General features: G+C 42.3%; 2 protein-coding genes across 2 annotated transcripts in view; one reads left to right on the top strand and one right to left on the bottom strand.

Annotated features, from left to right (window-relative positions):
- Positions 1–14,937, bottom strand: part of immp2l (inner mitochondrial membrane peptidase subunit 2) — a 253,688-nt gene that overhangs the window by 24,596 nt on the left and 214,155 nt on the right. The window contains exon 4 of the mRNA XM_049575278.1: positions 4,965–5,030. Coding sequence (XP_049431235.1) covers positions 4,965–5,030 — 66 coding nt within the window. The remainder of the gene's footprint in view (positions 1–4,964; positions 5,031–14,937) is intronic.
- Positions 8,054–14,937, top strand: part of lrrn3a (leucine rich repeat neuronal 3a) — a 32,572-nt gene continuing 25,688 nt past the window's right edge. The window contains exon 1 of the mRNA XM_049575273.1: positions 8,054–8,380. The gene's annotated coding sequence lies outside the window, so the exon portion shown is untranslated. The remainder of the gene's footprint in view (positions 8,381–14,937) is intronic.

Genomic DNA, 14,937 nt, shown 5'->3' with positions numbered 1-14,937 from the left:
CGATTCTATAACAACCATACAATATTTGCCGATATCACAAAGTCTGCCACTGTACAAGTTTGATTCAATGTGATTCAGGGGCCTGCGATTGATATGACACGGTACTATCTGCCCATTTAAAGGAGCTATATGTAAGAAATCTAAAGCAAATAGTCATAAAATCATCCTAATATGTCACAGAGACTAAGGAATAATGTTCATATAACATACTGATCTCACCGACAACAATAGTACAGCCAGAATATTTGCATTTAAAAAACACAGTCTGCAAATCATGTTTATGTTTTGAATTTGTGTTTTGGCCTGTTGCGCCACCCACCGCCGTCTACCAGTCACGCAGTCAGCAGAGTCTCAGCATCAGTTACAGTTACGACTGAGCTACAGCAGCACGGCAAGCAGCATTAGCAGCGTCCCGGTACATTGCATTAGCAGCTGTATCCCGGCAGCAGCGTTAGCAGCAGAGAAGCCGGACTTGCTCGAACGGTCCGCTGGAAAACCAAAGATCAAGGACGCGGCGACACGGCCCTGCCACGGCAGCCGCCCATGGGCAAACAAACCAGTCTCCAGTGTGCCGCTGTCCAGCAACCTCGAATCTGTAGGGGAGGGGGGGTGGACACGACTCGCGGCAGTATTTTGAGTGCAGTAACCGTTTTGGCCACATTCTTACATACAGCGCCTTTAACACAGTCTGTTACAGAAGATGCTGCCACCCTCTCTCTTTTCTGCTTTTGGCCATAAAAGATAAAAACAACACATGAATATAAGTGTGGTAAAAATTTACTTTAAACTCACTCCACTATCACAGATACAACAGCACATGGGATAAGTTAACCTTCTGGAAGATATCTTCATTTTAACTCAAGCGATCATCTTCAGGTCTATCTGGCTTAAAGCCCTGAAAGCAAACTTCTCCCAACAGCCATAAAACAACAACATTATTTAACAAAAGTATCAAATTCAGCTCAGTAATAACTGTCAAGATTCATAGAAAAAACAATTGTTTTTTGCTAGTCATCAATTATTAGCTTTAGCATGTTTACATGACATAAATTAGCCTAGCAGCTAGCAAACTTGTTTTCTCTACTCATAGCCTAAAAGATGACATGCACTGTTGTTATTTTTCTGACGCACCGTTGGTTAAAGTCACTGCATCTCCCAACAGCACAGAACTGTTGAATTTCAGCCTACATGCACGTTTTTCAGTCCAACATCGTTGAAACAGCAGCTGATGTTGCTGTAGTGAGAAGTTAGCGGAGTGAGACGCCCGTCCAGGCAGGTAACGTGACGTTGTGTTTTATCTCGTAATGCCGTTGTTTACATACAGCATGTGTGCTGTCTGTTGACCTGTATTTTCTCCAAAATCCAAAATATTTCCACACTGAGGATTTTTTCCCCGAATAAATAACGTTACCCTCATCTTCTTTCTCTTAGCCGCTTGCCATCTCACTGCGTCTGTTTGACTGTGACATAGACTTTCAAAATAAAAGCATGTCCTAAAGGTGATGATATGGATCGATGTTTTCACTTCACATCGATGACACTGCATCGTTGATCATTTAATCAATACATTGATCAGATGGATGGATTGTTACACCCCTCGTAGTGACAGTGCTCACTTCCCCATGAGCAAATGTTCCACCAAAATAAGTTCTATCTGACACTGTTTAGCACGAGCATCGTCACTGCATCCTGGGCTTAGTGCTCAAGAAGATTGGGATTGGTTTAAAGAAACACAAACAAGCCAGTCCTCTAGATGATGGTTTCACTTTCTTATTAAAGTCATATAGAGGCATCTGTATTAAAATGAGATTGTTTTAAAAGGAGTTATGAGTCTTTGTACCTTCTTTAACAGTGTGTCAGATTTTTAGAGCAGCTTGATAGTATTAGGCCTCACAGTGTGACATCACCTCTCATTAGTGTCCCGTAAGAAGTGTTTGTTGTAATTCTGTCTGTGTTTCAGAGTCTGACTGCAGCCCAGTTGTTTCCAGTTTGAAGCTAATAAAAAAAACTAAATAAAAAAAAGGACATCAGCTCGACTTTGAGTTGAAACAACTGCCACAGTGCTTGCAGCAGTTTGACATGTTGGTTTCATTGTGCGCTGCACCAAAAATCCTTTTTGTAATTTGTTCACCCACCTGGCAAACACAACACACGGTGGCGGCAGTGGTTAGTCACTTCAAATCTGCTTTTGTCATCAGTGGGAGCCTGTTTGTTCAGCCATGCAGAGGAACCGCAGTTATTAATGGGACAGAGTCATGCTTATTGTACACGACAACTGCTGAAAGTCACCTCAAAAACAAGAGAAACAACAGCTGAAGACAGTGAGCTGTGTGCAAAGATCTGCTCGGACCAGAATAGGCAGCAGCCGTGACTCCCACTGAGGTGTCCTGGAGGTTGGACGAGCTTACTGGATCACATAATTACTGAAGTCGTTATTTAAAAGAGTGCAGCACTGATCTTTGCTCTCCTATGACACAGTCAGACTCACAATGGACATTAAAAAGGATCAAAGTATAAAAGTGAATGCAACAGAACCTGAGAAAAGGGGTTCATATCACATACTACTCACTAGGTATGATGTAAAATTGAATCGTAGTTCATTCTGACCATGTAGTATGGGGATTTGTGTAAGAAATTTAAGTAAGAAATGCCCGGATGTAAAGTACATGAGTAAAAAGCCTCGAGCCATGAGCTTCCTGGGAATAAACAACCGCCTTAAAAGTGATTAAAGGTTTTGTTTGTGACATTCAGAACATTAAAAAAGCAGCAAACCACTATTTGCTAAATTAATCAAACCGAAAAATGGCCAAACCCAGGAGACATTGCAATAGTAATGTTTCATAGTTTTTAATGGCCCTAATAACCTTCTGAATCATATTTTAGTAGTATATATTTAGAAGTATACCTTCGTGGATTTAGTGGAACATGCTCTTTTTCAAGGTCAAAAGCAAAGTTTCTACATTTTACAGTGACATGGTCAGGGTGAAATAGTGTGAATATTGGAAGGTCTGCTGTATGTACACCTGTCCAACACATTTGTTGGACAAAAAAAGATAAACATGACTTATAGGGGTTTGCCTTATTCAAGGGCAAATATAGCAAATTTTTAATTTAATGAGAGTTCTTCTTTGAACACAGGCATATTTTCAAGATGGCTATCACTCATAAGGACCCATTCTCCATCCAACACATTGTTGGAGGGCCCACTCTCTTTATGGGCCCCAGTGCAACTACACTGTCTGCACTATCTATATTTACACCCCTGACTCTCAGTGTGCGGCAGTATCTGCAGAGAATCTGCCCTTGCCTGGATTTTCTTATTTTCTTCAGAATCAGAACGCCTTTATTGTCACTGTATTATTAAAAAGCACAATGAAATTACAGAGTCAGCACCTCCAAATCTGAGGCCATGACCCTCTGCTGGAAATCAGTGGATTGAAGAAAGTTACTGCCTCAAGCGAGACAGTTCAAGTATTTCTGGGTCTTGCTCAGGAGTGAGGGTAGAATGAAGCGTGAGATGGATCGGTGGTTTGGTGCAGCCTCTGCAGTGATGCAGGCTTTGCACTGGACCGTCGTGGTGAAGAGGGAGCTGAGCCGGAAGGCGTAGCTTTCGATTTACTGGTCCATCTACGTCCCAACCCTCACCTATGGTCATGAACTCTGGGTAGTGACCGAAAGAATGAGATCATGGATACAAGTGGTCGAAATGAGTTTCCTCTATGGGGTGGCTGGGCTCAGCCTTAGAGATAGGGGGAGGAGCTCAGACATCTGGAGGGAGCACGGAGTAGAGCCGCTGCTCCTTTGCATAGAAAGGGTTTCAGCCTCCTGGGCGCCTCCTGTTAGAGGTGTTCCAGGCACATCCAACTGGTAGGAGGCAACGAGGTACAACAGGCAGAACATGCTGGAGGGATTATATATCTCATCTGGCCTGGGAACACCTTGGGGTCCCCCAGGAGGAGCTGGAAAGCATCACTGGGGAGAGGGACGTCTAGAGTACTAGCCCAGCCCGCTGCCCCCGTGACCCAGCCCCGGATAAGTGGATGAAAATGGATGGACAATGAAACCAGGAGTGCTTCTCCTGTAAGGTGCTGACAGCTAAAAACCACATCCTCCATACATTTAACCATGTAGTAATTATATCCATAAAAAAGATTCATCCAGTGTATTTGAAGTCGTTCAAAGACTATTGCTGTGGTGAAAAAGCTGTGTTGGAGTCTGTTTGTCTGGGTTTTGAATGACTAGCAGTTTCCAGAGGGCAGCAAGTCAAATAGATGCTATCTTGGGTAAGTACAGTCTACTTATGTTTGCTTGAGATGTTCCTGGGCACACTGTGCAGGAAAGGTCAAGACTTTATAAAAAGGTAGCGACCATGTGAGACCATAAACAGCACGCATTCAAGAAGAAGCTATGAAAATCCCCCAAAGAGAGGCGAAATATGGCGAGCCGAAACGCCAGGTGGACAAAGCTTGCTCTAAAACAAGAGTGAATCTGGGGTTGCCATTCACTTTCACTGGTGATAACATCAATCAATCAATACACTGTTTACCTTTAAAATTGTAGAGATCCCACCTGATATTGTGTAGGATGCGTCATTGTGTTTGTACAGTATTGTGTAAATATATAGTATAGTAAAGCTCCTCCATGTCCCTACCTTCAGTGAGTGTTCTGTGTCTGTGCAGGAACTAAGCAGTGATTTACTTTTGCCACCAGGTGATGCCAGTTAATCTGATTAGAAAGCAGCGTGATGGAGTGAACCTCTTGACTGCAAACTGATACGATTAGATGAGAGACAGCTGTGTTTTTTCTGACTAACAGGCTGCTGTTTCACATCAACCTCAGGATGCCTTTAGTTTATTACAATATAAAAGTGATATTAAAGACATCCATTCCTTTATCAGTGTTAGTCAGAGAGGCTCCGTCAGTCATTTGTTGCTACAGGGGGAGGAGGAGGCGCTGCTTCCTACCTGATGAAGTCTCCCTCCAGGCCAATGACCCGCTTGATGATCTTCTGCTGGGGGTTCTTGGGGGACCTGAGGGAACAATAAAATATATAAGACAATAAGCATAAAAGCCAAACAGGAAAACACTGCCAAATAAAAATCATACAAGCGTGATGCAGTAAGCTGTGGGAATAGCTCTGTTCGGGGAGACAGTGTCTGTACATTCAGATCTAGTTTAAGATGTCTGTGCCAGATGAAAGATTGAAGGTTCAGATACTCGTCTATTGTCTGAGTTCATTTTTCACACTCTCGTGTTGATGAAAGCTTCAGACTTGTGTTGGACAAGCAGAAATGAAGGTTGTTTTTCTCAGGTTTGATTCTGAGCAGCATCAATTATCTCTGGATGACAATACAGTTGATAATATGCAAATTATCCATATGCTGTTACAGTACTTTGATCATGTTCTTATCCCAACTTATTAAATACCGCCGATTAAGTCCCCTTTCCACCAAACACTTTCGGTATGGTATCTTTGAAACCAAAAGTAACCCTTCTGACATGGTACCTAGACCCTAGGCTTGTTTAATGTTTTCAGCGCAACATTCTCACTGCTCTGCTCAGCATTTACATTATTTCCTCATTATCAGTGACACAGATGGAAGTCTGCACCTCGTTTATCGTCCACAGAACGAGGCTGCACGCCCACATTTTCAGAACAAATTAAAACAGGCTGCAGTGAGAGTCTCTCTCCATGGGATAATTAAAAATAACAGCTTTGTGCATTTAGTCTTTCTCAGGCAAGCTCAGGGGTTTAGTGTTGCTGTAGCCCACAGAAACGATGCTCAGCAATGCATTTTTTTTCTCAGAGTGAGGATTAGAATATATGCAGTTCCCATAATCTGGTTGAAATTAATATATATCATTAGACTAAAAGTCTGCGTCATCAATGAGAGACAACAAAAACTGAAGTAATGGTCAAAGTTGTCATATTGAAATTTAAGGTATGCCGGCAGTGGGCCCAGTGAATTAAATTATCTATTGTCAGACTACAGCTGCTGCAAGAGGCAGCAAAACATCCTTTCATTTTATAGTTACAGTTTACTAATGTGTGCAAAACTCGGCTCAGTATGAATGTGGTTACATAAGCCTCAAAACCGACTAAATCATTTTATCCAAAATCAAGTTAGCAGCTACTTCTAAACCAGTAGTAGCCAGCTCGGCCTCCATAAGTTCCTACTGTGCCTGCTCTGTGGTCAGTAGAAGATTTAGGTAATTTTCTACTTGGAAGTCCACCTTTTTTGGCTTCACGCACCACTCAGCGATGCTTTATCCAGTTCTCTGTGGTACGGAGGAGGTGGATGGAGGATGGATCAAACAAACACAGGACTTTGACCCAGGAGACCGCTGTTCTCGTCCCGTGTGAAATCAGAGGTCAGCGTTGACTTATTTGAACCGAAACAGGTAAGTGTTGACTTATAATTATCTAACTTACATCATGTACATAATGTAAGTTAACTTACGTACGTTACTTACAATTACTAACTTGCAAATTTCCACTATGTGGGACAAATAAGGATTATCTTAAGTTACGTAATAAACATACTTATTTTAACCCAAACAAATATCTTTTCCTAAACCTAACCAAGAAGCTTTGGTGTCTAAACTGAACTTGACTGTGACTGTTTAACAATATGGAACACATCTTTAAAACTGCCATCAGTCATAGGCTGTAGGGGTGCTAACTTAGGGAACGCTCCTGTGGTATTAGGGCTAATTCATTGAATAGATACATCCATTTCAGATGTTGTAAACCTTATTGCCCTCATACTTCCACGTATCCTTCATTCAGGCAAAGACACAGCCAATAGATGGCACTAGAGGGCAGAGTCAAAAGTCTCACACAATGTTCCTTTTAACGGAGGCAATGTTGTAGACGGAGGTGGTCTGTGAGGTCATTAAATATGATGTTACAACATGTGGATGGAGAATTCTTTTCACTATATTACCAATTTGTTTTGTTTAGCCATTTTCTAAATATCCTCGTGGCCTCCTAGGGTTGTATCTTGCTTGATCAACTTTACACTGCCCCCATGACCTCTGATGGTACTGCTTAGTTTCATCAGTATCTGTGAGCTTTCAGAAAACATGCACAAACACAGACAAAATGAACACAGTGCATGGAGAAAAGACTCCATGCGTGTCTGTAAACGTATCTAACGTTGAGCATAAATAAGCCCTTAGAACAGTGGTTCCCAACTGGTGGGTTGTGGTCCAAAGATACTTGGTGGTGGATGATGATACTTGAGGTAAGTGGTGGATCTGGTTGAATTATTCATTTTGGGTCTATTTCAGATCTGGTCTTTTGGTTTTTAAAACTAATTCATGCATGTCAGGTTTGATCCGATCTGGACCATGAAGACCTGAACCTTCAGCATCTCAGAGTAAATCTCCTCCTCCACTCCCTGGTGTCCTGCTAATTCCTGACTTCCTCAGTGACCCGCTGCCAGGAAGATGGACAAGACTTTATCTCTCTCCTGCTTCCTGTTTGTGCTCGTCTTCCTCCTCTTTGACCTGTTTCTCTGTGACTTCTGACTTTTTCTTCCTCATTTTCATCCTCTTCCTTCATCTCTTCCTCCTCTTTCATTCCTCCTTCTTTTCATCATCTTCTCATTTCTCCTTCTTTCCCTCTTATTTCTTCTGTCCCCCCCCTCCACTCCACCACTCCTCCACTCTCTCCTCGCCGTTGCCGTGGGGATACAGAGGATCATGACAGACTGACTGACAGCTTGCTAAGCCAATTGGCTTCACCTACAGCTGCAGAGCTGAACACTCATTGGCCGGTCTCTGGGGAACTGGAATATATCAATGTGTGTTCTAGTGTGTGTGTGTGTGTGTGTGTGTGCATTCATACTGTGCTTCTGTGTATGTGTGTGTGTGTGTGTGTGTGTGTGTGTGTGTAATAGAGTGATGGATGATCTCCTCTCCAACAGCAGAGGAGAGGAAGGATGGAGGAACGACAAACACAACCTATCATTCTCTTTCAGTGTCTCTCTCCCCCCTCTCCTTTTAATTCTGGATGTCTCTCTCTCTCTCTCTCTCTCACACACACACACACACACACACACTGAGCCTCACTCTCTCTCCTCAGTCTCTCTCAGTGTCTCTCCCCCCCTCCTCTCTTTCTACATCTCTCTGTCGCTGTGGAGAGGAAAAGAGAGGAGACGTTGGTTCTTGGAGATACTCGAGGAAAACAGGAAAATAGCTGCTGCTGCTGGATGTTAACATGCAGCGCTGCATGCCTTAAACAAAACACACACACACACACACACGCCGACACACACAGACACACACACACACGCTCTTTGCTGCTGCAGCCATGCCAGGAATACCTGCTGAATATCTGCTGCTGCACGGGACGTGATGGATACCGCTTCTGCTGGTGAGTGTTTCATGGCTGTATGACTTGTGTGTGTTGGTGTCTGTGTGTGTGTGTGTGTGTGTGTGTGTGTTGGGAGGACTGCGGTAGTCCTTGAGCGCTGTGGCGGCTCAGCCTGCGGTTCTGACAGCTGAGGGGAATAAGAAAACAGGGCTGGGGGATTTTTTTGTCGCAGGTTTATAGATGCGTGCGAGGACGCCGCAGCTCCTCGCAGACAATCCTCATGTTGTTCTGAAAGCTGGAGTCTGCTTTTTTTCAATGTTCTGTCAGTTCAGCTGAGAGCAGATTGTGTTGGAGTCTCGTCGGTGTCAGTGTCACTCCACAGGTTCATCCCCTGAAGTCAGAGAAAGGCAGCAACAAGACTGGATGAAACACGGGGTGGGTTTTTTTTTTTATTTGGAAAGGAGTGGGAGGTGTTTTTGTCTTTATCAGGCAAAGTCAAAGTGACGAGAGGCAGGAAAGATTTAGGGACATGCGACAAAAGGTCCTGAGCCCGTCCGGGGAATCACATTAACAAGCTACATGTCCCTCAGGAAATGGAGCCACCGGGATGCTTCCGGAGCGCTAACGAGGTGAAAGTGTCCGAGCTTTGTGAGAGCCAGCGAGGACAGACGGCGTATGCTGCTGTGTGACGAGCCGACATGAGTCAGGCGAGAGCTTATGTGTGGACGGGTGCAGTCAGAGTTTAGATGTGCAGGTCACAGGATGGGCTGCAGGGCGATCTGCTCTAACAGGAGGAAAGACACCACTGCCTGCCTAATTTACCAGAACCTCCGTCTCTCTCCTCCCTCCCTTCCTCCCTCCCTCTCTCCCTCCCGCCATCCATCCTCACCCCTGTTGTATTTAAGCTGCTCATAATTAACAGCAGTGCACTAAAGGCGTCTTTCAGAGCACATATTGAAATTTCCACCCCGGCTAAACGGGGGTCAAGTAAGAGGGGTCGAAGCCTCCTGGAACAAACGCGGAGTTTTCTCACGTCAACATGCAGCAGCGTCACTCTTTAAAGACGCAGCCCTCTGCACGGCTCCACGAGTCATACGTCAGCATTCATCCTTCATTTCCATCACATGATTTCTCAGAGGGCTTCGCAGCACATTTGCTCTGATTAGGCCGCACGAGCAAAAAACACCGTTATTTCTCTTTAATTGACAATAACAGGAGGATTACTCCCAACGTGACTTATGGTGCTAATTAAATAATGACAGCAGGCCATTTCCTCTGGATGTTCACTCACACTGAATGAGAGGAGAACTGACAAACATGATGTCTCTCCTTCAACAGTCAGGTGATGTTATAAGAACGTAGCACAGATAAGACAAACTGTTTTCATTACAAAAAGACATGAGGTGCCATATAGGTGGAATAATTAGATAAAAGTGAGGTTAAGCTTTTAAAAACTCTGGATGTAACAAGTTTTCTCTCAGCCTCTGCAGCTTCAGTCTTTACCACAAACATTGTTTCTAACATATCTTTTGTCTTTTCCTGATGGAATAAGTTTCTTTCTTTTTATGCACATGGAATTTATTCACACTGTGAAACGTTAGCAGGAATTGAAAGCCTTTTCTTTCCAAGTCCAACCAGCAGTGGCAGAAAGTAACAAAGTACATTTACTCAAGAACTACACTTGATTGTGTATAATATAATTTATGCTACTCTCTACTTCAACCCAGCCTGGTCTGACAGAAATATGTGAAAGAAACACAAAGACTTAACATCGCATTTTGTGGTGGTCGGCACGAAATGTGTTAAAAATGGCATGCTAGCAAGAAAACAAAGCCGATGCAAAGTCAACGAGGATCTCTTGTGGTGGTGGACGCACAAATTAAAGGTCTGGTGTGCAGAAATTAGAGGGATCTTTTCATAGAAATAGAATATGTTTTCTTTCATGTATAATCACCTAAAAAAGAAAGATTGTTGTGTTTATGTTACCGCCATGTTTCTACAGTAGCTCGGAGCAGACAAACCAATCACTGGCTCTCGATAGGGACATCAGCCACTGTAGTTAGAAGCCCCTCTGTGACAAGCAGTGCTGGAAAAATCCTGATTTTGTCACGTGAAACTGTTTTGATGAGTGTTTTTATCAGTTTAAATTCTAGAGTTTGGTTTGGAGAGGAAAAGATCTCTGCGGATAACTCAGCTCCTGGTAAAAAAAACCCCTGAACATCTGGATCAGAAAAAAAGTGAGCACATGGGCCAGTGCCTGCTACATCTAAGCCAAAGAGCGTAGATGTAGCAGGCACTGGGCCAGTGACCCGTCTGTGACGTGCCAAAGAGCATAGAAGAAAAACTCGTTGGAACTGGAACCTGCTTTGTTCACGCAATTTTATTCATCTGGTCTGTTTGTTCTGGAGAGGGAGACACCTCTGTGGATAATTCGGCTTCCAGTAAAAGCCTCCTGAACAATCAACACCAAAAGAAATTTTAACCAGGAGACGTTTCAGTAAATTGCAACCTACAAACCTCACCAAGAGACGTCAAACAAACACGGACTTTCAACCAGGAGACTGCTGTTTGTGTCCTGTATGAAACCAAAAGTCAACAAAGTTCTTAAGTAGGTGTTTTAAGTAACTAAGCAAAATCTGCAAGTTATTGTCCCTTACTAACTTAAACCACAAGCTTTTCTTAAACCTAACCTAAACTGCAACAGTCTGTAGCAGACTTTGCATAAATTTGTTTTGTTTTCGTGTTGCCGGCAAGTAATTTTTTTATTTTTTCCAAGATATTTTTTGGGGCATTTTTCTTTAGCCTTTAATCGATAGGACAGACAAGCATGAAAGGAGAGAGAGAGACGGAGTGACATGCAGCAAAGGGCCACCAGCTGGAGTCGAACCCGGGCCGCTGCGGCAACAGCCTTGTATATGGGGCGCTCGCTCTATCCACTCATCCACCGACGCCCCCACCGGCACGTAATTTTAACACGTCTCGCCCACCACCACATAATGGGTTGTTAAAAGTTTGTGTCAATTTGCCATATTTCTGTGAGACTGCGTTGCCATCACATTTTCACATGTACCAACACAACAGTACATGAAGCAGTGAAAAGTCCTGCAACACTGAAGCACAGCTCACATGTGAATGCATCAAAAATATAATAACACTGACAGGAGCCATTCTCATACTGAAACCAAGAAAAGAGAGTATTTTTTCTGATAATCTCAAAAAACCTTGTTGTTCTTTTACTGAAGAAAAGTTTGAATGCAGAACTTTTGCTTGTAATGGAGCATTGCTACCAGTGGTGTAGTGGAGGGTATACACAGGTATATGGGGTGTACCTGCCGCCTTTTCTCGCCATTTACATTAAAAACTATTAAAAACTATCAGCCAAAAAGCCATTGGCATATACAAGACAGTATACACACACTTCCTCCTCAGTAACCTACCCATCTACCGAGTACTACACCCACCTCATCAACTACTGCTGCACCACTGACAACCAGCCCGTCCACCCTCAGATAACTCGGAATAAACCTGAAAATTATGTCAAGTTTTGCATTAATTTGAATATCTTCCATAATGCATTCATTCACCTCTCCTACAATAATTACATATATTCCATTTCAAACCCGTTGCATGTTCTAAATATATGCATGTTTTGTAGTTTCTCTACATGATGTTCTAAAGGCTGATTTCGAGAGTTTTCTCTCCTCTGCCAGTAACAAAGTCTGCTGGGAAAACAGTCAAACTCTTTTTTCATGTATGCATATATCGTTTTTCCTGGCCTAAAAACGTCACATTTAAGAACACAGAGTCTAAGATATATACCAGTATCCACCCTCTAAAAAGCGCTATATGTAAATGTGTATAATAAAATGTAGACTGCAGATCAGGCCTCTGTATTCTCTTATATTAAAGTACATGACCTTTGTGTCCTGAAGCTTTGACTTCTAGACCAAACCTCTACTAACTCCCAAAGTCCAGATCATGTCACAGGTGCAAACTTGGCTTGTAATCTTTCCAGACTTTACTATAAAATGAAATATTTGCTGGAGGTTTATCCAAACATTTGTATGAGATTCATGATTTTTTTTTTTTTCCCGAAACAGCAATATTTCCTCAGTTTCCTCGACGGATGCTTGAGGGAGAGCTTCTTGGAAAACAAATACAGTCTGTAATAAATGGTGATAGAAACTCATTTGTCACATAAATTATGATCTATGTGTGGGCACCCATCTCATTGTGGGAGTGCTCACAAATGGATTTCGACCTCCTAAACTATCTATCCTAAACTGTTTCTGCAGTCTGCAGCAACACCTCCACAAAAATCAACAAGTCTGCATCATGTGAGGATCCGAATATCAGCGAGTGCTTCAGGTCCTCAGACGTCAATATGACTAATGTTACATAATGCTCAATAACAGCTTGCAGTATTAAGCCACACTTATCAACTCAAGAGCTCCTCTCAGCATTTGTTGGGGTCATTTAAAAGGCCAGTGGCAGAAACAAAAACTCTGCGGTGCTGCAAGAAACAAGTAACACTAAAACAAGGTGAATACGTCAAAAATAAGACAACTATGGTTCCCTTTTGAGTTAGCTTCAGGAGAACTTGAAAATATCAACTGGATTTGATTCCAGCCTCTTATTTAACAAACTTTTTGAGTTTTGTAGATTCATTGAATATCAGCGTCCTTTTTCTGGCAGTAAGGTCAGCGGCGTAAGGGGGCCCTGGTGCACGCTATCATGCACGTATCATCTTGTCACATGATTAAATAAAGACTTGACATTGGACAAGATTTAGTTATGTATTACTCATCAATCATCACTGCACATTTGACAGTTTATCAAAGAAAGTAAGAAATGATTTATTTGACTGAAAAGTTTTTCTAGTTTATGTAGAATAAACATAAAATTTTGTTTGAGATTGCTACTGACTATTTTACAAAAAGACCATAGCGGAGATAAGTTTTGCTTTTTTTGAGGACATATATAGCATATATACAATATTTAATTTAACTCAAGCTCTTTTTTGAACACTTTTTCAAGGTGGCAATCTGAATCACTTGCAAGAGCCAACTCTCTCTGCAGGCGCCCACACCACAGGCCCCAGTTCCACCACATTGCCTGCTCGTTATATATTCACACCCTGACGAAAGCTGAAAATAGAGACTGAGCGGCACACGTCACAATCAGCGCCAAAATATGCCACCAACAGCTGAAATGCTAAAAATGCCCTTGGCTAGCTACAAACATTAGATATCAGCACGTCAAAGGATTATTTCGGCACCTGATGTCCACTAGAGAGGAGAAGGTACACTGACACACTCAGTATTGTCGGCCTATGTCAGTGTCCTCTTCTCCTTACCTTAATGACCAGAAGAAGTATTTGATTGAATCACCAGATCATCATTTCAATTAACAAAGATCAAAACCAGGCATTACATAGCTCAGTTACCTTGCCTGTATCCACTTTTTTGTCTTTTTAAGAACTCTGGTTTTTGGTTCTGCAGCTTATAAAATCTTAGTTCTGGGTTTGTTACCCTGTTGGTAATGCATCCTATCACAGCACGTCAGCTTTTATGTATAATGCTAGCAGATATAAGTGATAAGAAGGCACCTTCCTGCAAAGCAAAGCCAATGTGGAGCGATTAATTATTTTCCCGTCCAGTGTGGGCAGGACTTGATTGTGCTCTGTCTCTACAGCACCCCAACAATTGCACTATTTTATCCTCTTTTCTTGGCCAAAACTACAGAGACCAGCTGTTTTAGGAGTTATCGATCCATCTTAAAAATTAAACTATATCTTTGAAAGTTGTTTTTAAAGATTTAAATCTTCTGAAAGAGCCAGTTGGCCTGGAGCTGAGAGCTTCAGAGAATTATCTATTATTTTATGTATTTAACAGGGAAAGTGCACAGCTACTTAGCTGCACCAGAGTTAGGTGTAAACTAATTTTCATCTGTTGTCCCTGGGCTGGAAACAGAGAATACTTTCCCTGCTAAAAGACACTATTATACACAATTATGAAATTGAACATATTCATGACACAACAGTTTCAGCACTAACAATAGCAAGACAACATCAAGTTATTGTATATATTGTATATAGTTATTGTACTATATACTAGTCCATACCCATTGGTAGCTTTGTCACCTTCTACCTATGCCAGTCCTCAATGCCTATGTGCAGTTTCACATAGATTGACCACGTCAGTGAGTAGAAAAACACAGCGATCGATTGTATTTTAACCATTTTGAAGCATTTTTCTGTTGTTATAGCGCCACCCAGTTGCCAATTAGAGTTAATTTCTCCAGTCACCTTGAGGCGTCCTGTTCTACATATCTACCAAGTTTAGTAAAAATCCATTTGGCGGTTAGGCTCAGATAAGAAATGAGCTCTCTAGCGCCCCCATTTTGTTTGATGGGGTCAATAATGGAGGGGTCCCCTCAGATTATGTGTGGTCATATGCCTACAAAGTTGCGTGGTGATGGGTGAAACCCTTGAGATGTTATACACCTTTATGTGATGAGCCACGCCCTCCGCAATATTCATTGCCTTATAGAAGCTCAGTTTTAGTAAGTTTTCCAACTTTTGCCAAGAGGGAACTTTAGATATTGGTCCCTAGATT

Source organism: Epinephelus fuscoguttatus, linkage group LG4 (genome assembly GCF_011397635.1).
Source record: "Epinephelus fuscoguttatus linkage group LG4, E.fuscoguttatus.final_Chr_v1".
Lineage (NCBI taxonomy): Eukaryota > Metazoa > Chordata > Actinopteri > Perciformes > Serranidae > Epinephelus > Epinephelus fuscoguttatus.
Note: the sequence above shows the minus strand (reverse complement) of the source record. Positions and strands in the feature narration are given on the sequence as shown.